The sequence below is a fragment of the Lobosporangium transversale genome (assembly GCF_002105155.1).
Source record: "Lobosporangium transversale strain NRRL 3116 chromosome Unknown BCR41scaffold_11, whole genome shotgun sequence".
NCBI lineage: Eukaryota > Fungi > Mortierellomycota > Mortierellomycetes > Mortierellales > Mortierellaceae > Lobosporangium > Lobosporangium transversale.
Window position 1 is genome coordinate 315,006 of NW_019028989.1, and position 25,023 is coordinate 340,028.

The 25,023-nt window shown below is 42.5% G+C and overlaps 9 protein-coding genes across 9 annotated transcripts; 6 read left to right on the forward strand and 3 right to left on the reverse strand.

Annotated features, from left to right (window-relative positions):
* Nucleotides 1-607: 607 nt before the first annotated feature.
* BCR41DRAFT_303122 (EXS family-domain-containing protein) lies at nucleotides 608-1,624 on the forward strand (the record flags this gene model as incomplete). Its single annotated transcript, XM_022020700.1, has 3 exons — nucleotides 608-827; nucleotides 919-1,399; nucleotides 1,489-1,624. Coding segments are annotated over 3 exons (837 nt in total), but the record flags the coding sequence as incomplete, so codon positions are not given.
* A 981-nt stretch (nucleotides 1,625-2,605) lies between these two features.
* On the reverse strand, nucleotides 2,606-4,514 carry BCR41DRAFT_350080 (hypothetical protein). The gene is made up of 3 exons (XM_022023599.1): nucleotides 3,999-4,514; nucleotides 3,806-3,900; nucleotides 2,606-3,640 (listed from the first exon to the last, which is right to left on the reverse strand). The coding sequence occupies exons 1-3, from the start codon at nucleotides 4,060-4,062 to the stop codon at nucleotides 2,696-2,698; spliced, it is 1,104 nt and encodes a 367-aa protein (XP_021883070.1). The 5' UTR covers nucleotides 4,063-4,514; the 3' UTR covers nucleotides 2,606-2,695.
* A 1,245-nt stretch (nucleotides 4,515-5,759) lies between these two features.
* Nucleotides 5,760-8,033, reverse strand: BCR41DRAFT_380497 (WD40-repeat-containing domain protein). The gene is made up of 6 exons (XM_022027266.1): nucleotides 7,838-8,033; nucleotides 7,478-7,659; nucleotides 7,254-7,373; nucleotides 6,961-7,128; nucleotides 6,701-6,854; nucleotides 5,760-6,615 (listed from the first exon to the last, which is right to left on the reverse strand). Exons 1-6 carry the CDS (start codon nucleotides 8,004-8,006, stop codon nucleotides 5,777-5,779), a joined length of 1,632 nt encoding a protein of 543 aa, XP_021883071.1. The 5' UTR covers nucleotides 8,007-8,033; the 3' UTR covers nucleotides 5,760-5,776.
* Nucleotides 8,034-8,667: 634 nt separating this feature from the next.
* On the forward strand, nucleotides 8,668-11,451 carry BCR41DRAFT_350082 (hypothetical protein). The gene is made up of 5 exons (XM_022023600.1): nucleotides 8,668-9,101; nucleotides 9,244-9,701; nucleotides 9,862-10,532; nucleotides 10,628-11,094; nucleotides 11,190-11,451. The coding sequence occupies exons 1-5, from the start codon at nucleotides 8,821-8,823 to the stop codon at nucleotides 11,383-11,385; spliced, it is 2,073 nt and encodes a 690-aa protein (XP_021883072.1). The 5' UTR covers nucleotides 8,668-8,820; the 3' UTR covers nucleotides 11,386-11,451.
* On the reverse strand, nucleotides 11,443-13,644 carry BCR41DRAFT_420752 (hypothetical protein; the record flags this gene model as incomplete). The annotated part of the gene is made up of 5 exons (XM_022029935.1): nucleotides 13,538-13,644; nucleotides 12,317-13,385; nucleotides 12,017-12,230; nucleotides 11,749-11,896; nucleotides 11,443-11,651 (listed from the first exon to the last, which is right to left on the reverse strand). Exons 1-5 carry the CDS (start codon nucleotides 13,560-13,562, stop codon nucleotides 11,443-11,445), a joined length of 1,665 nt encoding a protein of 554 aa, XP_021883073.1. The 5' UTR covers nucleotides 13,563-13,644.
* A 139-nt stretch (nucleotides 13,645-13,783) lies between these two features.
* On the forward strand, nucleotides 13,784-15,080 carry BCR41DRAFT_380501 (S-adenosyl-L-methionine-dependent methyltransferase; the record flags this gene model as incomplete). Its single annotated transcript, XM_022027267.1, has 7 exons — nucleotides 13,784-13,850; nucleotides 13,963-14,047; nucleotides 14,143-14,201; nucleotides 14,296-14,363; nucleotides 14,457-14,654; nucleotides 14,756-14,857; nucleotides 14,974-15,080. The coding sequence occupies 7 exons, from the start codon at nucleotides 13,784-13,786 to the stop codon at nucleotides 15,040-15,042; spliced, it is 648 nt and encodes a 215-aa protein (XP_021883074.1). The 3' UTR covers nucleotides 15,043-15,080.
* Nucleotides 15,081-15,253: 173 nt separating this feature from the next.
* Nucleotides 15,254-18,125, forward strand: BCR41DRAFT_350084 (hypothetical protein). The gene is made up of 8 exons (XM_022023601.1): nucleotides 15,254-15,301; nucleotides 15,451-15,567; nucleotides 15,677-16,261; nucleotides 16,358-16,644; nucleotides 16,754-16,870; nucleotides 16,959-17,258; nucleotides 17,370-17,646; nucleotides 17,730-18,125. Exons 1-8 carry the CDS (start codon nucleotides 15,298-15,300, stop codon nucleotides 17,963-17,965), a joined length of 1,923 nt encoding a protein of 640 aa, XP_021883075.1. The 5' UTR covers nucleotides 15,254-15,297; the 3' UTR covers nucleotides 17,966-18,125.
* Nucleotides 18,126-19,988: 1,863 nt separating this feature from the next.
* BCR41DRAFT_394592 (hypothetical protein) lies at nucleotides 19,989-22,355 on the forward strand (the record flags this gene model as incomplete). The annotated part of the gene is made up of 4 exons (XM_022028656.1): nucleotides 19,989-20,123; nucleotides 20,941-21,113; nucleotides 21,976-22,071; nucleotides 22,199-22,355. 4 exons carry the CDS (start codon nucleotides 19,989-19,991, stop codon nucleotides 22,353-22,355), a joined length of 561 nt encoding a protein of 186 aa, XP_021883076.1.
* A 507-nt stretch (nucleotides 22,356-22,862) lies between these two features.
* On the forward strand, nucleotides 22,863-24,845 carry BCR41DRAFT_394593 (hypothetical protein; the record flags this gene model as incomplete). Its single annotated transcript, XM_022028657.1, has 5 exons — nucleotides 22,863-23,063; nucleotides 23,440-23,921; nucleotides 24,034-24,282; nucleotides 24,425-24,524; nucleotides 24,609-24,845. 5 exons carry the CDS (start codon nucleotides 22,863-22,865, stop codon nucleotides 24,843-24,845), a joined length of 1,269 nt encoding a protein of 422 aa, XP_021883077.1.
* Nucleotides 24,846-25,023: the final 178 nt, after the last annotated feature.

The window sequence follows — 25,023 nt, forward strand, 5'->3', positions numbered from 1 at the left end:
ACAGACGCAAGGGGATGGCCAAGCTAAGAATACCAGATTCGAAGAATCAGGTAAAACTGCTCTTGAGTATTTCAAAGTTAGTGTTTGTTGAAATGAAATGAAGCATACTGATGTTTATTTTATTACTACCAGACACATCATCTGACGTCGACAAGAGTTGGGCTGTATCTCGGCTTGGCCGTACCCTTAATGGTCCAGGCTCTTCAAGGGGCATTTTCAAGCGAAGCAGCTGAAAGTATTCCATACTGGGATGGCCTCCTGCTCGTCTACGCGGGGTTTTTCTTGACCATATTGTTTGCATGCCTATTCGGAGTCAATATGTACGTCTGGGCAAAAGCACGGATCAATTACAAGTTTATATTTGAGTTCGATCCACGCGACAATCTTGATTTTCATGAGTATTTTGAGGTAAAAGTCGATAGCGCATACTTAAACAGCCTTAACACCTAAAAGCTACTTTGCAAATGTTAATTTTTTTATGGCCTATCATATTGATATCTTTTAGCTCCCCGTATTCCTAATGCTTCTATTGACATTGGCGGTGTATCTTGATTTCGGCTCTAAACTTACTGCTCATGTTGCCACTGCGTATTGGCCTCTGATTTTCATGGCTACAACAGCAGCCATCCTCTTCTGCCCTCTACCTATTACGCATTTTACTTCTCGGCGTTGGTTTATTTCGAGTATCGGCCGAATCCTCGCTAGCGGATACTACCGGGTCGAATTCCGAGACTTTTTCCTTGCAGATGAAATGAATTCTCTTTCATATTCAATTGAGCAATTTGAATTTGCTATTTGTGCCTACTCTCAACAATGGAACGACCTCGGTAGGATTTACTTCCCAAATGATATAAAAACATATTAACAAAGATGAGTTAAGCAGTCTAATATTTTGATACCGGTTGACTATATGTATAGGAAGCACCTGTTCTACTAGCCATATGTGGATCACTCCATTTTTGACTGCTTTACCAGCCTGGTTCCGTTTTCTGCAATGCCTGCGCCGTTATCGTGATACTTTAGAGTGGTTTCCTCACCTGTTAAACGCTGGGAAATATTCTGCTAGCCTCGTCAATTTATTTGTGTATTTTTCCTACCGGCATTTTGGCGGCCCACATCTCAAGATTACTTGGATCTGCTTCTCAATTTTGACAAGTATTTACACATTTACCTGGGATGTTTATATGGATTGGGGCTTGTTTCGATTTGGGAAACACGGCGGGGGAGCATATGGACACCCGTTTTTGAGACAAGAGTTAGTTTATTCAAAAACATGGGTTTACTACATGGCAATTATATTAGATTTTTTAGGAAGATTTTCATGGACTCTTAGATTAATCCCTATGAAAGTAAATGTGATGCTGCTGTCGTTCGGCCTAGCGTTACTAGAGGTTTTACGGTAAGTTGTTTGCTTTACAATAGAGGGCATGTCTCAGTGCAATGCTATAGATTATCATTCCCAATCTGACAAAAATACGTGAATCGTAGACGATGGCAGTGGAATTTTTTTCGATTAGAGAACGAGCATTTGAATAACTGTGGACAGTTCAGGGCTATTAAAGACATCCCCCTTCCGTTCCACATTCGCGTCGCGGGGGATTCTGATGAAGATGAAGAGGAGGAAGAAGTCGAAGAGGAGGAAGAAGTCGAAGAGGAGGAAGAAGTCGAAGAGGAGAGGCTGGGAGCAAATGAACAGAGAGAATATGAAGCTCAACCAAATCACGACCTACAAACATTATATACCGACAGCAATAGAAAGTCTTCAGCTTCGCGGTTTGAGAGTAACCTGCCGAGAAACTCTAGATTAGTCCACTCACCAAGTTCACATAGTGCCTGCGGAAGGGATAGTAATTTAAATCAAGGCTGTGGCCTCTCCAATTCTTATGGTGGATATTGCAAGGCAAGTTCGCGCCGTGGCTCAGTGTACTCTACAAGATCTCGAAGCAGCTTGGAAACCGCACCGAATGCGAATTTACGGACAGAATTGCCTTCAAAATCCCTCAGCTACACTCATATACCCAGAGCCAGCATTGAAGCCAGATCTGGTTTAATTTCTATGTATGGAAGCTCTTCTAGTGCTCGGAGAAGTTTTCCTGGATGTATCAAAGATGACCAATCGGAGAACCCTTTTAAAGTCGCGCGTAGCAATTCGTTTGTTGAAGCTGCGGTTGCTGAGGCTGGTTTTAAAGACTCGCAACTTGAGGCTCTAGAGCGCGAGGCTAACAGCAAGAATAAGTTTTATGATCGACGTGACTTCGATTCTAAGATTATCGACACAGACGCTGACCTTTGGAGCAATAGCGCCACCACAAAGGAATGCAGACCTCCAGTTAGCTCACGCTCATTACATGGCCAGCAATTCCTTAGTCTTGGGTCTGACCAACGGATGGCAATAGGGAATAGTGGGGACATGAGGAGGAGATCGCAGAGATTGCCACGCAGAAGGAATATGAGTATTGGCGTACTTATGAGAAATACGATATTTGGATACCCTAAACGCAGCGATTCAGATGAGGAAGATGAAGATTCAGAATAAAACAATCTTTCATTCTTAGTTCCTAGTTTGACTTGATATATTACTAGCTTTTTTCTATTCCTTTCATGTTTGTTTATAATACACTGTGGTATATTTTAATAGCATTCCCTAGGCTAGATATATCCAGATGTACCCCTTCCCTTCCTTTTGTGATGTTCCCTACTGAGTGCTTTGTACACTGGTTCTAACTGTACTAACATCATCAAATATATCTAATTTCGTGACATCTGATTGACCAACTTCTATAACTTGGCAAATATCTCTATGATTACCCGTGGCCATCTTATGTCCTTCCGTGCGGGCATTCATGACGCTTAATACATGACCAAGCGGCACTAGCATCCCGAAAAGCAGACAGACGAATGAAAATACAAGCATTTGTCTCTTACTACGTTGGTAAAAGAATCTGAAATTCAAGAGAGGGTTTGTATCCCCCTTTGCTGGGGACTTCAAAGTGGAGAGTAAGGAGCTCATTAAAAATTCAAAAGTGTTCTGCGATGGAGGTTCTGTTTCTCTCATGATCTCATTCATGCTTGTCTTTTTGGGCCCTTCGGCGGTCGACATAATGATAGAAGGATGTCTTTGGAGATTTAAAGATGTAGAGTTGCGTTTCGATGAAAGCTCTTTTGAGTTAACGCCTACTGGTGACGTTAGTACCGGACTCGGAAGCGAGTCAAAAGATTGCCTGGAGTCGGTGAATTGGATTGGGTATGAGCCAGGGGATGTCGTTGCAGAGGAGCATGCTGATGAGCTATTGGAGAGTCGTCTTCCAAGTCCATCCATCGATATGTTAAGTCTTGTCGACTCCGTATACTGCCAACGCTCAAACACTTGTTGATTTCGTTGTCGAACAGAGGCTGTGGCACCAAGACTAGCGTTAGCCAGATGCTGTTGGTTATGTAGGCTAGGAGTTGAATGGCCCACATCAAATTGTGCGGAAGATGGAATGTATGCTGCGGCAGCGGATGAAATAGGCGAAGAAGAAGTGACGGATGAAGAGGATAGAGATCCTACATCATCCTCCGGTTCTTGTAGCGAGAGCGCTGACTGAGAAGAACAAGTGATGTAATTTTCGAGAATTCGTTTTGAGTCAAGAGCCTTCCACTGTTCCAAAAAAGCCAGTACAAGGAAATCATTTCAAGCGAGGGAAAGAAGCAAAAAGGTAAAAAAAAAAAAAAAAAGGTTAAAAATGAAAACAAAGAATTACGGATGAAGAGAAGAGCACCCTCACCGCTAGCGTTGGAACCAGGAACAGATTGCCAAACTCACGCTGAGAGGACTGAGCGATAGCGTTTCCTCATTCGTCAATGCAACTGTTTGCAGTAGGAACTTATCTTGAGGACTGACCCATTTATCAGAGCGAACTATGTACGATGTCATACATGTTATTAAAACATCTATTCACATGGGCAAGCGAAAAGAAATAAAATAAAATAAAAGTGGATAAAGGTCATGTACGTACCAAAGATTTTAACGGATTCACCTGGCCTCAATGTGCCGAACACGGGCTTGACTGAGTATTTCATTGGCGCATTCGTCTTAAACTTGTACCCAACAGGTGTTGAGGCTAAGTTTTTTAGCTTAACTTTAGACACTTGGCCAATTGAGACCTTTGAAGCTGACTCGTTTAAGGTACAAAGTATCAAAAGTTAAAACGCGTCTGCTACGAAATTTTTCTAGCCAACCAAATTAAAGCATTTTGCCATGGGGTGTGTTCTTGGTTATGCCTTCATCGAAATCAAGAACGTGGAAGTGTATGTGGCACCCCAATGAATTATTTATCTCCTCACGCTGTAGCCATCTATTGTATCGACATGAACTAAGCCCTCATGTACTAGCTTGAGCGTGATGAACCATATTTTCCTCCTCTGCTCCACTTAGCCAAGATTCTCTTGCCATGTGCTCATTAGCTTTTCCAGAGAAAAGTAACAAAGCAGCAATATCGAACGATAAAACGATTTGACAGAGCAAATTGTGTTGAAATATATTAAAAAAAAAAAAAAAAAAAAAAAGGAGCCACGATTCAACTCAAACACCTTTTCCTTATCGCAAACAGGCTTATGTGAGCCAATTAGCCGTGCACAATAGGAGCAAGCACGCGCATCTGATCACCAAAGCGGCATTGAATTGTGACCTCCTGAACGTGTTGTTTGATCGAACATATCCCGATGAAGGAGCTGTAGTATAAGGGTTGTATAAATGATATATATCTGTATTGCTGAGGATTGGAAGAGTACGACATTTTTTTTTTTTTTTTTTTTTTTTTTTTTTTTTGGCAAATAGTAAAATAGTGAATAAGGATAGAAATGACCATAAAATATTGTCTCAGGGACCTTCAGTTAAGATATCACACCCTGTTTCTTCTTAGCCATTAATGGTTGGGGTGGATCTCCGTCATTGTATTTAAGATGAGTAGTGGTAATGGTTGTTTTTTATCAATATTTATTTATTTTTTTTTTTACCTGTAAAATGGAGTTGCTGCGGAGACACTTGAATAAGCCCAATTGGGGTAGATTCGAAGGAACTCTGGGGATGTATTGAAGACATGTTGCTATTACGAGCTGCTAACGAGATAACAAGTTGCAAGCCATTCAGTGTAAATGGAATATGGGAATAGCTACTGATATGAGATGGATTTATTTAAAGAGAGCGCTGATACAGACGAAAGAAGGAGGGAATGAAATAAACAGACGATGGGTACTTTTTAAGTTTCGATCTCATTGAAGCTCATACGATAATTCAGCTTCGATTCATCACATGACTTTTATTTACTATTTATTTTTCTTATCAAATTTTTTTCTTTTTTCTCCAACCTTCTCCATCATAATCACCTTGCTCATGCCTTCATCTCGATGAAGCGAGTTAAACGATCGGAGAGAGACACAATCAGCCTGCACTCTATCTCTTCTCACATAGCCTTCTTGCTTTGTTCTTATTACTCTTCTCGTCCTCTTCGGAGAGCAGGGAATGTGAAACGGAGCAAAAGCTCGAAGGGTGAGTAGGGAAAGGAGCCTGGCATATCCTTGCTGCAGATCGTTCTGGATTCGGGACTCTGGTGACTCTAACCATGGCACCAGATCAGCCCATTACCTTTTGACGATTTGAAGCGAGTGATACATACTCATTTTTATAATTATAATTTACTATATGGTATCAGGGATCTATTTCTTATTGTGAATGTGGTGTAAAAAAAAAAATCCTTGATGTTGGGGTACATGGATACATAACGTAGATTTGATTTTAATAATCGGCATTTTCAGGTGCCCAAAGTTTGAATGTTCTATCGAATCCACTAGAGCCAAGGAATCGGCCATCACTTGAGATATCTAATCCAGTAACTTTTCCTGTGTGGCCTACTAAACTCTTTTGTAACTTCCAATCATCTGCACTCCATAACTTAACCGTCCCGTCAAAGCTACAACTTCCCAAATAAATACCGCTCTTGCTCGGTCGTACTATTTCTCCGTCGACTTGCATGTTCGAGTCTGTGTTATTATCACCCAAAACAGGGCCTGGATAGAATTTGATGTCGGAGACAAGATTGGTGTGCGCAGGAATAGAATGAATGGACCGTAACGTCCTCAAATCCCAGATGCGGATTGAATTGTCAGCGCTTCCAGTGGCGATCTGGTATCCGTTAGGTGCAAAGTCAATTCCTAAGATATCGGAAACATGGCCCTCCATCGTCAGCGCTGACCGTCCTGTCCTTAAATCCCATACACGCCCGATAGCGTCCAGACCTCCAGTGGCAGCGAGTGATCCGTCACACTGGAATCCGATTGCATACACTTCACGGGAGTGGCCTCGCTGTGTTAAAAGCTCGATTCCAGATTCGATATCCCAGAGCCTCCATGTACCATCAAACGCTGCGCTCCCCAAAAATCGACCCATTGGATGGAAGCCTATACGAGCCACCCTTGCCTCGTGACCTTTCAATGACTGTATAGGAGTCTCACTTTCCAGCGACCACAGATTAACCTTTCCATCTCCACCGCCTGTAGCTAGATTCACGGCCCCACGATCTTGTGAAATGTGTGCTTTTGGGTGCCATCTGAGGCCTCCGATCTTGTCAGTATGCCCTGAATGAAAGCATATGTGTTAGTTTGGCAAAGTCTGATCGATAACAGTGAGGTACTGTTCCAAAAGCATATTAACAATCCATACCACGTAATGTGTGCACTTGTTTCGAGTCGGGGACGCTCCAAATCTTGCATAAACCACTAAATGAACCTGTTGCTAGAAATTTACTATCTGGGGAAAATGCACACTGCGATAATGGCCGGTCATCTCCAATTTGGGATGAATAATTGGTATAAACCTAACAAGTATATATTTACATGTATCAAGAGTTAGGCATCCAGTGCTTTTAACGAGTAAACAATAAGCTAAAAATGATCATTCTCAAATTCAGTCTGGAAAAGTACCCTCAGTTTCTCAAACTCCTCAGACCGCATGCTCTTGTATACTACGACTGATATTTTGCTCTCTTCGTTTTGCCTTGCTACTCTCATGGCAGCTTTTTGTAGAGAGAACCGTGCAATATCTCTTCGAGCCTTTAATAAGTTTTCTGTCCCTGGCGTGTATACTTCCCCCTGAAATTAATTATTTTTCGAATGAATTCTAATCAGCCTTCTATATACGAGTCAATTGTTTTTTTTTTTTTTTTTTTTTTTTTTTTTGTTTTTCCATAAGTAATAATTAACAAACAACAAATTACCTCCTCTTCGTCAGAACTACTTTCTTCCGCCTCATCTCCTGAAGCCATTTTTTCGTCATCCCCTTCCGTGGGTGCGTCTTTTGCCATCAACTCTCTTAAACGTGATCGACGGTCCATATTCTAAGGAAAAAGCAAGTAATTGAGATTGACTTCAGGTTAGAGCATAAAATCCTGTTATGCAAGACCTCCTCATCCCATGCATTTGACTTCCATTGAGCGCTTACATCTTCACCAAACAAGCATTGAGGCTCTCCAAGTTCTCTTAGCTTTTCCCGGACTTTTTTGTCATCGGTTGGGACTGCTATTGTCCTGGCTCTCTTCTTACGTTCAAACATCTCAAGGATTTCAGAGTGCTGATCCCGCGCCCTCTTTGATGATGCGGAGTGCTCGAACTTGTCATCAACCTCTAATAAAGTCGATATATACCACAGAGATTAGAAACGGGATGTAGGTGTTATATATCAATCCATAGCTTTTATGGATTTCACTTTGCACACCACCATACCATCTATATCTCTAATCTTTTTCTTTCTTTTTCTTTTTCTTTTTCTTTTTCTTTTTCTTTTTCTTTTTCTTTTGCTTACTGAGATCTTCTATGGCTGTAGCCCCCTTGAGTGCAGTTGTTGACGTAGAAGGTGAAGAAGTAGCAGGAGCTGCTGCTGCCGCTGCTGCCTGGCGATTCCTTGCCTCAATGGCTTCAAGAGACCCAAAATGAATGCGGCCTCCTGTAGGATTTCCATTTGCGCCTTCCATGATTCGGGCCTTTCTGTAATAAAATTGAATGAGAAGAGTTAAATGAGCAAGAATGTTGTTGAGGTCGCGTTATACTATTGGGCTGGGCGCAGGGCTCAGTGGCTTGAATTGATCTGTTTTATTTTGCCAGTTAAACCTGACTGTAGAGACTTATACCGATGCCATTTTTGGTTAGTCCGATATCAATTACTAAAGTAGTAGGCTTATCCTAGGCTCGTCACCAGCCTGAGAGAGAAGCATCTGCAAGAGCAAGCCACCAGTTGCCTTTTTAGGCACGCTTGCCTTGCAGCACGTGTAAACACACGTGCGCTTCGTCCTCAGGCTGGTGACGAGCCTAGATTGAAACAAGTCGTGCGAGACAGAGGTATACGCCTCAGTTGCTTTTTCCTATGACCTCTTTCAATACAAGTGGGTCTTCTGGTCCCGATTCTGCAATATCCTTTGATGTCATATCCACCATGGATTGTTCTGAGCTTGGCATTGGGCCGGGAGCTTGAACCGATTGTGAGTGTGTATCTTTGGTGGTTCGCCTGTAGAGAAAGAGAGGCCGAAGCGAAGTATAAAGTCTATACAGAGATTTAGAGCCGAAGAGCAATTTGAACGCTTTTTGTGTAAAATAAAAGGAGACATCCTCTGTCCCATTTTTCCTCCTTGCCTTTCCTTTCTTCATTTTCTATCTTTCTATCTGTCCCTTTTGATCAACCCAATAATCTAATAACCCAGTAACTCCGATACTTGAAATAATTCAAAGATCAGGGAGGTTCACTCTTTATCATTCACTTTGAAGACGCTTGATATTCTATAAAGGTTCATTATGGCCATTCCGTCCGACGCAGTAAAGCCTACCCTTACCAGCGACCAAGTCAAGGTCCTGATCGCTATTGTAGACACCTTCATCCCTGAATTAACCGGTCAGGAACTCGAAAATTTTGTTCGGGACTATTCTGATGGGACAAATGAAGAAGCTTTACGTGCCTTTGCCAAAGCAGGGATCGTGAATCAAAACCTCGCTGATACCATCGTTGAAAAGATTCATTCACTTCCACCCGAGAAAATTGAAGAACTCGGCACAGTTTTCAAGCTTCTTTCCACAAAGTAAGCTGTAGTTGTTCACTTTGCATGAAAATCAAATAATTCTGCGGGCAGAGGATACATCAACAGGTTCCATTCTTGGATCTTCATTCTAACAACGAACTTTGTCAATATTGGATTTATTTGATTTATGGATGGACATAAGACTCGGAACGTTGGCTCTAGGAGGCACTTATGGAGATTTTCCGTCTCTTTCAAGAGAGCAGCGCACCCAAATTGTGCTTTCGTGGTCTAACAGCATGATCACCAAGTTCCGTATCCTTTCACGTGCCATGTGTAGCTTGGCTGCCGTCACCTTTTATTCTTCCCCCCTTGAGGCCGTTCACCGTGGTATTGGTTATCCAGGCCCTGACCCTCAGATGCACTCGGAGCGCTACTCAGCAAAGACATTTCCTTCGTACGACTTTATTGAAGTACCACCAGAGGGACTTGAGCTCACATTCGATGTCGTCGTTGTCGGTTCAGGTGCAGGTGGTGGAGTTGCTGCTGCTGAGTTGGCTAAGGCTGGCAAGAGCGTCTTGGTGATTGAGAAAGGCCATTGCTATGCTCAGAGCGAGCTGACTCTTGATCAAGCTGATGCTTTTCAGAAGTTGTATGAGAATGGTAATGCAATCCAGTGACGAAAAAGTTTGTTTCATGCACATGTTTGCTTTAGTGATGTTTGACACAAAGTGAACCCCCACACTTGCAAATAACGTACTTTCCTGCGAAGTTAATGGCAATACTTTATTTGTTTTTTCTTTATCCCACATACTTTGTCTAGGCGGATCATTGGCGAACCACGATGGAGCCATCACAATTCTTGCCGGCAATACATGGGGCGGTGGAACGACCGTCAACTGGTGCGCATCCTTACAGCTCCCATACTATGTCCGTGAAGAATGGGCCAAGCTAGGTCTACCCCACTTTGTATCTCCAGCTTACCAACAATCGATTGATACGATTATCGAACGTCTACACGTCACGGACAAGTTCATTGAGCATAACCGTCCTAACGCTCTTTTATTGGAGGGTTGCCGCCGACTTGGCTATCCTACTGGGAATATTCCTCAAAACACTGGTGGTCATAAGCACTCTTGCGGTTGGTGTGGGTTCGGATGTCGCTTTGGTGAGAAACAAGGAACCTTAATGACCTTTTTGGTTGACGCCAAGAATCATGGAGCACAGTTCATGCAGGATACATTTGTTGAACATGTTCTGATCCAAAAGGGTAAGGCTGTGGGTGTTGTTGCTTACCAAAACGGGCGAAAGATTACAGTCCATGCAGAAAAGGTCGTAGTCTCGGCTGGTTCAATTCACACACCTGCGATTCTGCAACGAAGTGGACTCAAGAATAAGCATATCGGACGTCACTTACATCTCCATCCTGTCAACTATGTCTTTGGCAAGTTTGATGAGAAGATTGAGTGTTACCAAGGTTCAATTATGACTGCTGTAAGTATGCCCCCCACTTTTTTTTTTTTTTTTTTTTTTTTTTTTTTTAACTTCATATTCATTTGCCATTCTATTTCTTTCATTTTATTTTAAAGATTACGACTGTAGCTGAAAACACGGATGGAAAAGGATATGGGTCCAAGATTGAGGTTCCATCAAACCACCCCGCATTAAACTCTGTCTTCCTTAAATGGAGAAATGCCGCTGATCATAAGCGTCGGATGATGGAAATGAACCACATCATGCCTCTCCTTGTACTTTGCCGCGATCGGGAGGGAGGCTTTATTAGTATTGGCTCCGACGGACTACCACGCATTAATTACAGTCTCTCAAAGCACGACGCTGTTTCAATCGAAGAGGGAATTGATCGTTGTCTCCGTATTCTAGTTGCCGCTGGCGCCAAATCCGTCTGGACCACGCATCGTGATCTCGAGCCATTCGATGTTAATCCCGAGTTGGGATATGATGACCCCGCTTTCAAGAAGTATTTAGCGCAGGTCAAGAAGATTGGTGTTAGTGCCCATACCACAAATATTGGCTCAGCACATCAAATGGGAACTTGGTAAGTTTTATTAAAGTATAGCTGAGTATTTGGGCAGACTAAAGTGTCTTTTTCTTTTTTATTGAAAATTAATTCACTCTTCATTATTTTACTAGTCGCATGGGAGGCAGCCCCAGCAAATCGGCTCTTAAGCCTACAGGAGAGACCTGGGAGGTCAAGAATCTGTATGTGGCTGATGCTTCCGCCTTCCCTACAGCCAGTGGTGTTAATCCCATGTTGACAACTTACTCACTGTCGCACTCGATCGCCCAATTCATCAAGAAGTCGTATGAGACCACTTCCAAGCTTTAAACATTATTGATCTTTAGAATAGACATAATATCAGAAAGGTGGCAACATAAAGTATTTTTATTCTATCATGCCAACAATCTCTTCTCCATCGTCTTCATCTTGTACATTTTGTATCACTTCTTCCCCTCCATCGTCGTAATCTTCTTCAGAGGCATTTTCTGCCAACAACTCTTGGTTATCCTCCGCATCTTCAGGCAGCTTGATTGCTTCAAGGTCATCAACTTCAGGAAACTCCCTTTGTACCATTTTCGAGTAATTATCCAAGTCTACACATAAAGAGTAATTGTGCATGTTAATAGGAGCACATTCAAATAGTGATATTATGCGCGAGTATAATATGAATAAGAAACTATAGCTCGTTACCTATAGGTGCCTTCTTATTCATGGCTGCAGCAAGACGGTTATGGTTGAGCCGATCTTCTCGTTTATACTTATTTCTAACCGCGATCCGTGTTTTGCTTGGGAATAATCTACAAATGATGCCAAAATCTGTACCCCATTGCGAAATAGCCTACATAAAGTGAAGATGAAGGAATTAATAGAGAGTAACCCTTTCTTCTTTGATTCTCTGCTTCCCAATCCATACTGATTTTTTTTTTTTTTTTTTTTTTTTTTTAAATCTATGGCTTACTTCATAAAAAAGTTCCGTCTCTGCCTCTGTCCATCTTTCTGAACGAATCTTTTTGCTAAATGATGCGCTGTTGACGAATTTAGTTGCTGACGATTCTTCGACGTATTCTAGAGGTCCTCGATGGCCATTTGCCTCTACTACTGCATGATCAACAGTTAATGAATCCATGTCCAATTCGATTCGACCATCAATCACCCGAACCTGAGGAGCAAGACTGTTTTGTGTGTAATTAGTAACAATACTAACTATAAAAGATAATAAAGACAAGAGTAGCATTACGAGTCGGCTATATTCCTTTACGTTTTATGAGTTTGTGGAGGTTTCGGAGCGATGTTTTCGCTTTTCGCTCGTTTCATCTTTTCGTTTTTAACTTGCTCGTCGGTCGTATTGCCTGTGTTACTTGCATCGTCTGCATCATTTACCTCATCGTCGCTTTCCTGAGGCGGCGATGGCCCACGTCCTTCCATGCGTCGAATATCCCTTATCCGCTGTGCCTTCTTGTCAACCTTTTTCTTGGTCTCCAAAGCCTTCTGGATCTCTGAATATATTTTAGATCGCCTTCCGACGCCGAGATCTCTTGTAAATTCATACATGTACATGTTGGAGTAGTCGGGCATTAATTCCTCGCCGTCCTCTCCTTCGATGCCATCGCCAGTCCCATCGGCATCATCTGCTGTATGGTGACGACTAGCACTGATTACAACAGCAGTGTGACTCCTCGGTCGAGCAATTTGCTTCCCTTTAACCCGCTTCCTAACCGATATATGGCTTGGGACTTCAATGCTGCTATTCCCGTCATAATCATCAAGGTCATGCGCATCTGAATATCGTTTTGCGGTAGGGGCATGTATAATTGAACCCCCTTTGACTGGTTTTTGAGATAATGAAGCGGATGATGCTGGTGCTGCAACTATTGACGAAGATGCTTGTGTTATCGCTGCTGCTGAGGAAGAAGACGGTACGCTATCTGAAGAAGGCGAAGGTGGCGGTGATGGAGATAATGGTTTTGTAGTAGCCTGGGATGTTGATACAGAGATGGTCTGTCCAGAGGATCGATTAGCCTTAGTGGAAGTCAAAGTTGAAATGTTTGATGAGTTAGCCGCTGGGGTTGCAATTGACATTCTCCGGGCAGTTTCTTTTTGAGCTTGCTGTGGACTGAAGAGGGTATTAGAAGAGCGTGGCGTTGCTGCTGTCGGAGTCGTAAGGTTGTTTTCGGTATCAAGCTCTGCCAGCAAGGTGGCTCCGAAGGATCCTGCATCGCTTCCTGTAATAGATGGTGTGGCTGTAGAGGCTCCATCCTCTGATACGACAGTTTTATTACGATTTGGCCGGGTTTTGAGTGTTGGAGCGAATCTTTTTTGACCCTTGTCTAAATGAAAAAAAAAATAAAATAAAAAAAAATAAATAAATAAAAATAAAAAGTACGAATTTAGATGACATGCAAAAAAAAAAAGGGAGACGAGTGAGGAAAGTAAACTCAAAACCATTCCATCGCTCGCGATTAGTCCGGACTCAATTTACCGATGCGAGTGCTGATGCCAGACATGGATGCTGTTTTGTGAAACTATTAAAGTGCGTTTGACGTATGTGCCTGGCTCCGTTCTTTGTGCTGTTGGAAGAAGTGTGGGACAACTGGCGAACGGCCAACTAATGTTGTTCGTGGCTTTTTTTTGGGCGAAACAAGTTGCCACCAAATCTATCACTAAGAAAAAAAAAAAAAAAAAAAACATGGTAAGCACTCACTTTCAGAGTTCATGCCATTCCATCATGTTGCCAACACCAGATCTCTCACATCTCAAACGACAGGATTATGAACACATTTATGAACCTGCAGGTGATTTTCACAGTGGCATTTAAAGGCTCATGGAGGCCCTTCTAGTAAAGGAAGATCTATTAAATTATGACAGCTCTTTTACGTTATTTTATTCTATCTTTCTTTAAAACAGAGGATACATTTTTATTCTTGGACGCTTTCGAGGATGAGGCTCTCTTTCTGAAAGAGCTACAGCCAAAAATTTCTTTAGAAATTGGGTTAGTTACCCCGGGCACACCCTAAATATCCATTATACGCTCAATGTACAATCCATATGTTTATCTTTTTTGCCTGCTTGCATCACTTGGAACAGATCCGGATCGGGTTGCGTCACTGCATTCGTCGCCAAAATTTTGGGTGAATCGAATTGCTGTAAGTTCAGATTGGCTTAATAGATAGTCCCAAAGTCGAGCCCGATGATCCTGGACGAACGCTGATAGATGCTTTAATTTATTTGCAATGTCAGTAAAGTTCTGCACAGATATCAATCCTAGAGCAACAAGAGCCACTAAAAGAACAGCTAAACATAATCAGGCATGCTACTTTAAAAAAGCGTTAACGACTCTATGAATATGAAAACTGATAGTTACTAACACATTCCCGTTTCAATCGACACCTTATTTCAAGGTCTCTGTTGAAATTATTGAGACTCATCTGATTTCTGGTCTACTGCCAAGATTGCAGGGTCAATTTGATTTAATTTACTTCAACCCACCGTATGTTCTCACTCCATCAGAAGAAGTTGGATCAAATTCTGTGGAAGCTGCTTGGGCTGGTGGAATTGATGGTCGTGAAGTAATTGATGAATTGCTACCCTACATTAAGGTAATACAAGCGATACTTTTTCTATTTTTTTTTTTTTTTTTTTTTTTCAATTTTACAGCGAGCCTTTCTCTTACTGATTTACCGTGATTTTGATTTAATAGTGTCTCCTCTCCTCGATAGGTGTCTTTTATATGGTGGTCATTAATGAAAATAAGCCGGATGAAATAAGGAATATTATGCGGCAAGACGGATTTGATTCAAGTGTATGTAGTTAGTAGGGAGTAAAAGTGGCAAACGAAAAAAAAAAAAAAAAAAATGCCAGTGTTTAGCTATTTTTATGAATGATACCTGTATTTATATCATTTTTTGTAACTTTTAGATTGTCAAAACCCGTTTGGCAGGACGAGAAAAACTCTTTATTCTGAAGTTCGTTAGAGCAACACTTTAATATTATTTCCTCATGATAGAAATAAAATAACAGTTAATAAGTCAACAAGTCATTCGATAGTAGCTGAATAAATGTTGGCACTGACCACATCAAGTGATTGGGAAAATCAATTCACTTTTGGTTCTACGGACTTGGCAGCAAATCCTTTTGTTCAAAGCCACCGAATTACCATAGTAACCCACCCGAACAACAAAAAATTGCAGAACATTGGTGCCATTCTTTGCATCCTTCTCATCCTTGAAAGACTCGCCAACCATGGGTAAATGCAACTGTTAACCACATTTAAGAAGCATATTTGAAGTAGCACCATGAGGATAATCCATAATTCCTCTAGTCGATTCACTTTCATAATAACAACAGGATTTGTAAATACTAATCTCAATCCGATGATGGACCACAACTATGTAGAACACTCACATCATATCAAGAGCGAGCCTCTCTCAGGCCGAGCATCAGAATTGGCAAATTCTTTCCTGTCAGAGCTTACCGAAGAGCTTGCTAACCCAATGGGAGCCGGCGTGAAGCGTATGTATTGTTGCATGGTCGAGTTGACTATAATTAAACCCTTCAACACTTCATTTTTTGCTGATGTCATACTTTTCTTTTTTTCTTTTTCTTTCTCTCTTATTTCTAGGCGAATATGATGGGCATGAAGGATCAGATCGTCGAAGTTCTCGCCATAGGGGAGAGGATTCTAAGGATAAAGAGAAGGAGCGGGACCGAGATAGACATCGCTCCTCTAGTTCACGGCATGAGCGCAGTGATCGTGATCGAGAAAGAAGTGACAGAGATAGACATCGCAGTGAGAGAGATAAGTCTGAACGCAGTCGTGACGATCGTGAACGTAGTGAGCGCGACAGGCGTAGTGAGCGGGAAAGAGGTGATCGCAGTGACCGTGACCGTGATCGTGATCGCGAACGTGGTGAGAGAGACCGCAGGGACAGAGACCGTGAGTATGAACGTTATGAGAGAGACCGTAGAGATCGCGACCGCAGCCGTGATAGAAGACCTGGGAGGGAGAGAGACGATAGATATCGCGATAGTAGATACAGCAGCGGTAGAAGATCGAGTAGAAGCAGGAGTCCACCTCGCGAAATGTCACCTTTGCTGGATGAGCACAACATTCTACCCATCAACAAGAGGGTGCGTAAGCTCAAGAACTGGGATGTACCGCCTCCAGGCTATGAAGACAAGACTGTTCAACAGGTCAAGGACTTGGGTATGTGAGCAGAAATTATCGGTTACATGTCGTTGCTTGTTATTTTAAGGGGGGTTTTTTTTTTTGAACATTTGTCAACACTTTCTGCAAACTTAGGGATCTTCCCTCCACCTGGGCAACCAGCAGTGCTGCGATCAGAAATCCTTCAAGGAATGGATCCAGAGCGTGCTGCACAACTTGTTCATGAATTACCGCCTCGTCCTCTTCGCATGAACTTCCCTATGGGCCCACAAGGTGCGATGGGGGTTAATCCTTTTGGTAATATGGGCTTTGGATTCCGTAACAACAACAACGCACCCATGGGCGCAAATGGAGTTGACCATACATTAGCAAGACAGCAGAGGAGGCTTTATTGTGGCAATCTTCCTATGGGCATTAATGAGGTACTTGGGCGTGAAACAGCAACAGTCAATAAGTGCTTATTTGTTTTGCTTGAGTGAAAAAGTGCTAACCGATCATCACATTTTTACTTGGATTGTACTATCGCAACAGGAATCATTGGCTAATTTTTTCAATCAGACTATGATGAGCATGAACCTCACCACTGGGGGAGGTGCACCTGTACTATCCGTTCATATTAACTATGAAAAGAATTATGCTTTTGTCGAGGTATGCATAACATTCATTTTTCTGTTATACTTGGCAACTTTAATTAATTATATTAACAACTTTTTCCTTGCTGTTTTGCACTAACTAGTTTCGTACTCCCGAAGAAGCGACAGCGGCCATGGCATTTGATGGAATTGTATTCCAGGCACAATCACTCAAGATACGCCGACCTAAAGACTACCAGCCTCCGGAGGGTACAAACCAAGAAGTCCCCCAAATCCACGTGCCTGGAGTCATTTCAACGAATGTACCTGATAGTGAGAACAAGATTTTCATCGGAGGGCTTCCACTCTATTTGAATGACGAGCAGGTTATTGAGCTTCTGACTGCATTTGGAGAATTGAAGGCATTTAATTTGGTAAAAGAGAATAATGTTGGAGCATCCAAGGTATGTCATTGATACTGTCCCGACATTCATGCATGTCTTGTTGTATTTTCTTTTCTTTTCTTTTTATGTTAATGCATATTTTGTTTTTTCTCATTTTTCTTTTGTCCATAGGGTTTTGCATTCTGTGAATACCTTGATCCCAACATAACGGATATCGCCTGTCAGGGGCTCAACAATATGATGTTGGGAGAGAAGAAGCTAGTTGTGCAGCGTGCTAGCGTTGGATCATCAAGGAACCAAAACCCGGCTGGTGGCGCTAACGCTATAGCATTGCATCCTAATCTTATGCTTCCAGGTGTCGGTCCTACAGAAGTGGTACCAACTAATGTTTTGCAGTTACTCAATATGGTCACACCAGAAGACCTCGAGGAAGATCAGGATTATGAAGGTATAGTAACAGTAATCTTCAAAGAGATATTGTTAAAGACTAATCTATATAATCTATATTGACTTCCTTTTATTTTATTATAGAAATTGTTGAGGACGTTCGTGACGAATGTGGTAAATTTGGTCAGGTGATTGATATCAAGATCCCTCGTCCTGTTGATGGTCAGCCAGTATCAGGCGTGGGCAAGATTTTTGTCAAGTACAACACAGTAGACGAAGCCGCTATTGCTTCACGCGCGTTGTCTGGACGCAAATTTGCAGAACGTACAGTTCTGACTTCATTCTTTGACGTTGATAAATTCGCATCGAACGAGTTTTAGTATTTTGAAGATACAAGGAATCAATGCTTCATGCTTTTTCAAATGCCTTGTACTTTAGACTGCGCTGCGATCTAATCAAATGTATAACAATATCTAGGAGAAATGCAGTGGAGAATGAAGAATTTTTTTTAAAGAAAAGAAACTTAAAGAAATAATGTGACGAACTATCCTTTGTTTCCATGAGGAAATTTTCACTGAATGAGGTCATGAATGGGAAGCAACGACAACAGACATAGTCCGTCCCATTAAAAAACGGGACTGTCCAAGAATGTTGTAAAAGGAACAAGAAACACATTAGTGCAAAGAATTAAATAAATTAAGACGAAGACCTTTCAGGATCTAGCCATATTTGTAGTAGACTAAATCCTATTGTTGGTGCCGGCTTGATACCTCTCCTCCTCCTGGGCTCAACAAAGGTTCTTTCAGTATTTCGAGTTTGGACCCAGCCTGTCAGTGCATTACACGTAAGCCACAGAGGCTCCCAATGCATCGTAAGGATTCGTGGCTGTGTGCTAAATAAGATTGTGGACCGTGAATAAATACATTTTATGCCCGTTCAGACCGAATGATTGGCCTTTTCAAACGTCGTCCATGGCCTTCATGATATAACCAGGTTTCAATGATGAGTTCCTCTAACCATTAATACACGTACATGATTAAATTGATTGGACATCTTAAGGCGTAGAACATTTTTGTGCCATGAGCGTTGAGAAACAGCTATTAAGAAATTGAAATTTCGTACGCGTCTTTTTTAGTGGCAGGGCTGATATATGATAATCGATGGGTTTCTCGATGCGTTCCAAAAAAAAAAAAAAAAAAAAAAAAATACAAGCCGGTGGCACGAAGGCAAGATCTTGGTTCTTCTATGGGCTTAATCACTTAGTTTATCCCTTGAACCGTAAAACAGAAAATATTTGCCCATCTAGCTTTCATCAATTCATGGACAGAAAAGACCTAGTTCTCCGTGCTTTCAAGGAAGAAAAAAATCAGTAAAAATCAATTGGCAAAAAAAAATCGGCATATATCAAGCTATAATCACTATGTCTATCATTCACTTGCCTCCACTTCTTTGCGCATCTAACAACTTTTGCAGCTTTTTCATTTCTTGTTGTTAGTCATACTGAAGCCTGGATTTAGCATGTGTAGATTGGAGAAGTGTTTTTTTTAAATGTGATCCTTTTGTTTCGAGTTGCATTGCTGCTCAGCCTTTGTTTTGCTCTCTTTCATACACCTAAAAATACACCTCTCTCTTCCTCTCTCTCTCTCTCATTTCACGCTGATACAACGACATTTATCTCTCACCTTTTCATCCTCTCACCTCATACTTTCACACTCTCACAGATTACAACCTTTTGCTTAAAAGTAAACCATGTCTACTCGAACAACCTCAACTTCAATCTTTAGCTGCATAGACTAACATTGCTTACATTCTTTTATAGTATACTTTCTCTAGATGGGTATAAAAGACTTCTGTTCATACCTTTCAAGGAGAGGTCTGCCACCAAAGGAGATTGATGTAACATGAGCTTGCTGCTGAACCCGACTCATCTTTTGAGTTGGATCTGCTTGGCACTTTCCACAGTGATATACACAATATCATCCTAAGGAAACTCAGTCGAAGCTCTTTCACTGCCTATGGCTAATATCATTCTAAAGATCTTTGGTCCTCTTGCCACAGTGACGATACACATTGATGGGCCTCGCTCCAATAAAAAAAGTCCACGCTTATAGAGATCAAGATGCTAAGCGTACAGCAGCTGATACAGAGCTTGATACACACATAGCCAACATGGAAACCAAGTCCACCGAGGGGAATGGGGTCTCGAAGCCACATGATTTCCATTAAAAAGAGTCCTCGATAGCTCTCCACATTCAGTCATAACGAGAAGAAGGAACTCGCAACGCCATTTGGCCGATACAATAACTTTGTATCTGCCATTGTAGCAATGAGGCTGATGTATATATTGCCGCCAAATGTATCTGGAGATTCTGATCTTCTCATATATCCTTCAACTCCTAGTCTATGGCATTATATACGATAACTTACATTTCAAATATCCCAACCTTTGGTCTTGTCACAAACGCTGAGGTTATCTCATCGCTCACTGACACTGATGCCGAAAAGTTGACGGTATCATATGTTCGTGAGGTCCATGCCGTAGCCGTTGAGCTCCTTCAGAGGCCGATTTGACCACTCAACCAGTGTTTTCTTTGGTAGAATTCAAACCCAGATTTCGCAACAACCAACCTCTGGAAGGCTCCTTCATTACCATGACAAAATGAGGGCTACGATATCCGCTAGGTACCAAAACAAAAATAATCAACCTCAACCCAGGTAAACTCCTTTAAATGAACATTTTCCGGGGCATATATAAAAAAAAAGTAATCTAACCCTTGACATTGTTGCTTTGTAATAAGATTCTTTATACCTAAACGCGCAAAGCCGAATCACTAACGACCTGTTTCCCCTACCGAGAAAGGGAACTCTCTCCCAAAAAATATGAGCTGATCAACTGTAAACCACACGACCGTCCCGTCAGCTCCGATCATCAAAGAAAGCCCAAGAAAAAAATGGAAAAGGAAAAGAAAGAGGATGAGAAAGAAGAGGCGACTAAGGAGGAAAAGAAGAAGAAAAAAAAGAACAAAGGGAAGGGCGGCAAGTACATCAGAAAGACTGATAAATCTAGGAAGGTGAAGAAGGCTACTACCGAGGATTGACGGTTGAAGAGAGAGTGGCGCTAAACTGTAGATATTTTTTTACACAACATGGATGTTGTGCGTGGACCCACGTCTGATTTTCTTACAAAAAACAAAAAAAAAAACTGAATAGACGTGATGTGTAGATCCACATTTTATTCTCACTTTCCAATCCATCATCTGTCCTACCAAAGCTCCTCAAGCTGTCCAAAACCCCATCTCTAATTACCTGCCCTGACCCCTTTTTTTCCTTGCCCGATCTATACCATGGTGTGCAGGGTCTGTACCAGTATCTGAAGGAACGTGGGCTTCAAGGTGTTCCTATTGCCCGTTTGACACAACCTGGGGTGCATTTTGGCCTCGATATCTTTGGCACTTATTACCAGTTTATTTTGGCCAGCTTGGCCTCAACCTCTAGTTTCGACCCATATCAAGCGGGCATAAGGCTAACGTACGCCATATCGTCGTCGTTTGACCCGCGTTGTTATACGTTACCTCTCGAGGATGCGCACAGGGAAGAAAAGCTAAAAGCTTACGATGGGCGCCAAAATAGCCGAATACAGGCAAACAAGCAGCTGCAGGAAACCTCACCATGACGCGCTCGGTCAGTTCAGGGAAGATGGAGTTCCAAATCTATTATCCACCGGAATGAAGCTTGCCTGAGGAGAGTCTTCGTTGCCACCACTGAGGCACGAAACAGATTGGCAGATGACCTTGCAACTGTATTCACTATATGCCGCTGCTAAGGAGAATCTGACGCATGCATTGCTGCTTTATGTCGTGGCCAGCCCGGCTTAATAGATCCTTGAGTGTATTTGAAAGCTTTGCTGTGTCGTCGGATAGTAATTTCGTTATCTATCCAAATATCTTCTACGTAGTTAGGACAAGAAGGGTTTGTTTATTGAGGAGGGTCGATGTAATGCAAGCTCTTCGGCTACCGTCCCCTGATCACCTTGCGGCCCTCGGGGTGGTGCCTAAAACCGACTATACAGATAATATCCCACAGTATGGCCTAACAAGGAATCTATACATCATCCGAGACTTGCCTCAAGCTCAATTGGCTCATGTGTTACTGAGATGTTTCCTAGAGTTCGCTAAGTCAAGAAGATCAAAGTTGTTTTTATTATTGGTGCCAGGCGGGAGCCTTTTATTAAGGACCCGCCATGACCGTCACAAATGTTCTAGCCTTATGAATAAAAATGTGAGCCTCGGTACGTAACAGTTACTAGCCTCCCATATCACCACGATGAACCAAAGGCCAATCACGGCTATCACTCTCAACTACTTTGCTCTGGTTGTTAATGCCTTTTTAGATATCAGACCGCTTCTACCAACCAGATGTTCATATCCGGGCTCGCCACCTTCAACCAATTGAAAGCTCTTCGTGCCACTGCGATTGTAGTCCAAAGGTTAGTTCAACACACCTCCTTCTTGCTATCAACACTAGCACACAATTAACTAGTGATTGAGGTAATTTGCAGCTGGCAAACAACTGACTTTTTTATTTGTTTTCTTTTTATGTTGAATGACTGGTAGGCCGAACACATCATATATCTGCGAAGGATCGAATTCTAGTCAGCTCCGGCCGCACTTCGAGAGCAAGAAAGCAAAGCTGCATCCTCAAACAGCGACTTTGGGTGCTGGCACGCGTACTTCTCGTCCAGCACCACCGCGAGATCTATCAGCTCTATAAGGTGAAGAAAATGACCATCGAGAAGAAGGCACTACCAAGGAAAGGTAGTACATCAGAACCAGAAAAGAGGAGAGGCGTCGTTGCTGCCACGAAAAGGGACTGCACCATATAGATAGACATAGCGTATACGATGACTTAGAATACTACACGTGGTACAGATATCATAACATATGAGATCTCGTCTGTCCTGAAAATAAAGACCTCTCTCTTTGTCCTATTGAACTTTAGTTCGTAAGTTTATATTAATCAGGTTAAAACATTGCAGGACCATAGCTTGCATGAGAGATACTTCACCAAGACCTTGACTGTAGGAGGTATCGAGGCGAACACGCTGCGGTGTGGAAACATCCCTAACCCTGCAGCGAAGCTGTTCAATGTCCTGCAGTCCCATGTGTTCTATCTTCATTCGCCGAGGACTATATGCTATGAGATTATTGCCCCGATATCGCCAAGGTTCTCGGGTAGAAATGCAGCCGCACGTTCGTTCTACTGGTAGTTTCTTCCAATATGCCTTTGGCGGCCCAGACACAACTAGGACTCTCGCAGCAAGGTATCCTCCATATCTCCAAGACCCTCGAACAGCAATACAGCCGCTTGTGCTGGCAATCCCCTCCAATACCTCGTCGTCGGCTCGGGCGTAACATGTCCCAGCAAGGTATCACGGATCTTGAAGACATCCTTGAAAACGAGGATTTTTACTTTCATTGGGTACGCTAATTCAAAATGGGTGACTCGGGAGGATGTCCGGATATGAAAGGGCTTTGCATGCTTCAAAGACAACCATAACAACACGTTCAACTCCCATTCGTCACCATCGGCTGCCTCCTCAATAGCCCATCCCCTGCGAGCCTTCGAGCACTACAAAGCTACAACAAATTCCCTAGTTTCGTCGAACGGCCAGGGCATACGACGGCCCACGTCCGCACTACAGCACTAAGATTGACAGCGCTTTCCGCTAAGCATGCTATGCGGATGCGTTTCCTGGGATCACTGATAGGTCACATTTTCATATCCAATATCTAAATATGAGGTGATGCTCCTGCATCATGAAATAACAATTAGGTCTGGGAGGTTTTTTTTCCAGCGTCCAGGAAACGGAAACCCGATTGACTACTTTCTCGAGGAAAATAGTCAGGCAGGAATGTTTGCAGACTTCTCAAAAAGCAAACACAGGTCTATGTACGTCTACCTATCTGAGGAGGGTTTGTTCCACATCTTCCATGGGCACGAGGACACGAGTCGTAGGGTCCTTCATGCATTGGAATCGGTAAATGAAGCGACCGTTGAGGACGCTGTCCAAAAGGTTCTGAGGTGCAAGGGGTTGTTGATCAGTAGCTTGCTCTGTCCTGTTCGAACCCATCGGTGCATAATCGGCTATCAACAAGGTGCCACTATAAATGTTAGAATCCTCGAGTCAGTTCAGAACGAAGGGACCATCTGTACCAATGGACTCGTGCTTTACCTGTTGGCATATGACACCACTAAGGAACATCCGAGGGCTCGAGCGTTCTTATCTAGATCCCGCGATGATGAGAATAATGATATCTTTACCGAGGATGACGATGAGTTCGACCTGGACGAGGCATTCATTGATGACATGGAAGACACTCTTTCGCAACCAGCGGAGCAGGAAGCTGAAAGCTGAAAGCTCATCGTCAAGGGCTCATTTACGTACTAGTGCTAAGCGAAAGTTCAGCACCACCCTGTCTGCGGCTGCGAAACGTGTGCAAGGTGAAGCACCACGTACTTCTGTGCCCTCGGGGGGCCCTAGCTCTGGACCAGCTGCCTCGAACGATGAGTCAGACACTTCAGATACGCAAAGAGCGCATGTCACTAGCGTCAACTGGAAACGAAGCTTTAAGATACTGAAGAATCTCGAGGTTGTTTCGATGGAACGTTCTCAAGTTCCGGTTCGACACCGCTTGTCGTTGGGACGGGTCCTGGAGAGGGAGAAAACTCCGGTCTTTTTTATCTCAGCAAGTGGCACCTACGAAAGACTTGGAACTTGAGAATAGCTCAGAAAGCTGCATACGACTATGGGATTAATTCAATTCTTCGACTTGCTGGAGGGAGCAGCGGGATGAAGATGGATGCCTCCAATCGGCCTTGGTTCTTTCAACACATAAACTGGATTATCCATTCCGAGTTCGAAAAGAGAATCTAACGAGAGTAAGTATCGAAAAAAAGGGCATTTTGGTCACTCCATTCTCTGTTCAATTCGTATTTATTTATTTTATTTTTTTTCTCAAACAGGCCAAATCCCTTGGATACGAAGTTGTTGGTGTTCATGCCTCAACTGCAACGCATTCCTGGAAAGTCATGTCAACAGGTCCAAATATTGTCGAAGCCGTCAGACATATTGTGATCGTGATATGGTCGGGTCCGAGAACCTTACGCGTGTATGCCTTTCCATATGACTACACAAAGGAGGCCCGACAAGTTCAAGCCAACAAGCTCATGGGCGTTAGAAGCGCCTTCCAAAGTTTGTAAGCTTTCATTTATTATGTCAGAAATATAATGCATCTTTCAGAGTTGCCTTTTTTTTTAAAAAAATAAATAAATAGACAATACGTTGTCAAGACTTAATTTTCAAATATTGTCCCACAATCTTACCGCTTTCATTATGTTATACTTCAATGCAGTTCTGTTATTTATTTTAAATAAACAT

Excerpts from the sequence above, each read along its gene's own strand:
- BCR41DRAFT_350080 (XM_022023599.1), bottom strand. The coding sequence starts at position 4,062 with ATGAAATACTCAGTCAAGCCCGTGTTCGGCACATTGAGGCCAGGTGAA. Across the intron at positions 3,901-3,998 it reads TGAATCCGTTAAAATCTTTG|TTCGCTCTGATAAATGGGTC; the intron begins GTACGTACATGA and ends CATCGTACATAG. Across the intron at positions 3,641-3,805 it reads TATCGCTCAGTCCTCTCAGC|TGGAAGGCTCTTGACTCAAA; the intron begins GTGAGTTTGGCA and ends TTTTTGGAACAG.
- BCR41DRAFT_350082 (XM_022023600.1), top strand. The coding sequence starts at position 8,821 with ATGGCCATTCCGTCCGACGCAGTAAAGCCTACCCTTACCAGCGACCAA. Across the intron at positions 9,102-9,243 it reads TTCAAGCTTCTTTCCACAAA|ACTCGGAACGTTGGCTCTAG; the intron begins GTAAGCTGTAGT and ends GATGGACATAAG. Across the intron at positions 11,095-11,189 it reads GCACATCAAATGGGAACTTG|TCGCATGGGAGGCAGCCCCA; the intron begins GTAAGTTTTATT and ends TTATTTTACTAG.
- BCR41DRAFT_350084 (XM_022023601.1), top strand. Across the intron at positions 16,262-16,357 it reads TCAACAGGTCAAGGACTTGG|GGATCTTCCCTCCACCTGGG; the intron begins GTATGTGAGCAG and ends CTGCAAACTTAG. Across the intron at positions 16,871-16,958 it reads AGAATTATGCTTTTGTCGAG|TTTCGTACTCCCGAAGAAGC; the intron begins GTATGCATAACA and ends TGCACTAACTAG.
- BCR41DRAFT_380497 (XM_022027266.1), bottom strand. The coding sequence starts at position 8,006 with ATGGAAGGCGCAAATGGAAATCCTACAGGAGGCCGCATTCATTTTGGG. Across the intron at positions 7,660-7,837 it reads TACAGCCATAGAAGATCTCA|AGGTTGATGACAAGTTCGAG; the intron begins GTAAGCAAAAGA and ends CGACTTTATTAG. Across the intron at positions 6,616-6,700 it reads ACAAGTGCACACATTACGTG|GGCATACTGACAAGATCGGA; the intron begins GTATGGATTGTT and ends GCTTTCATTCAG.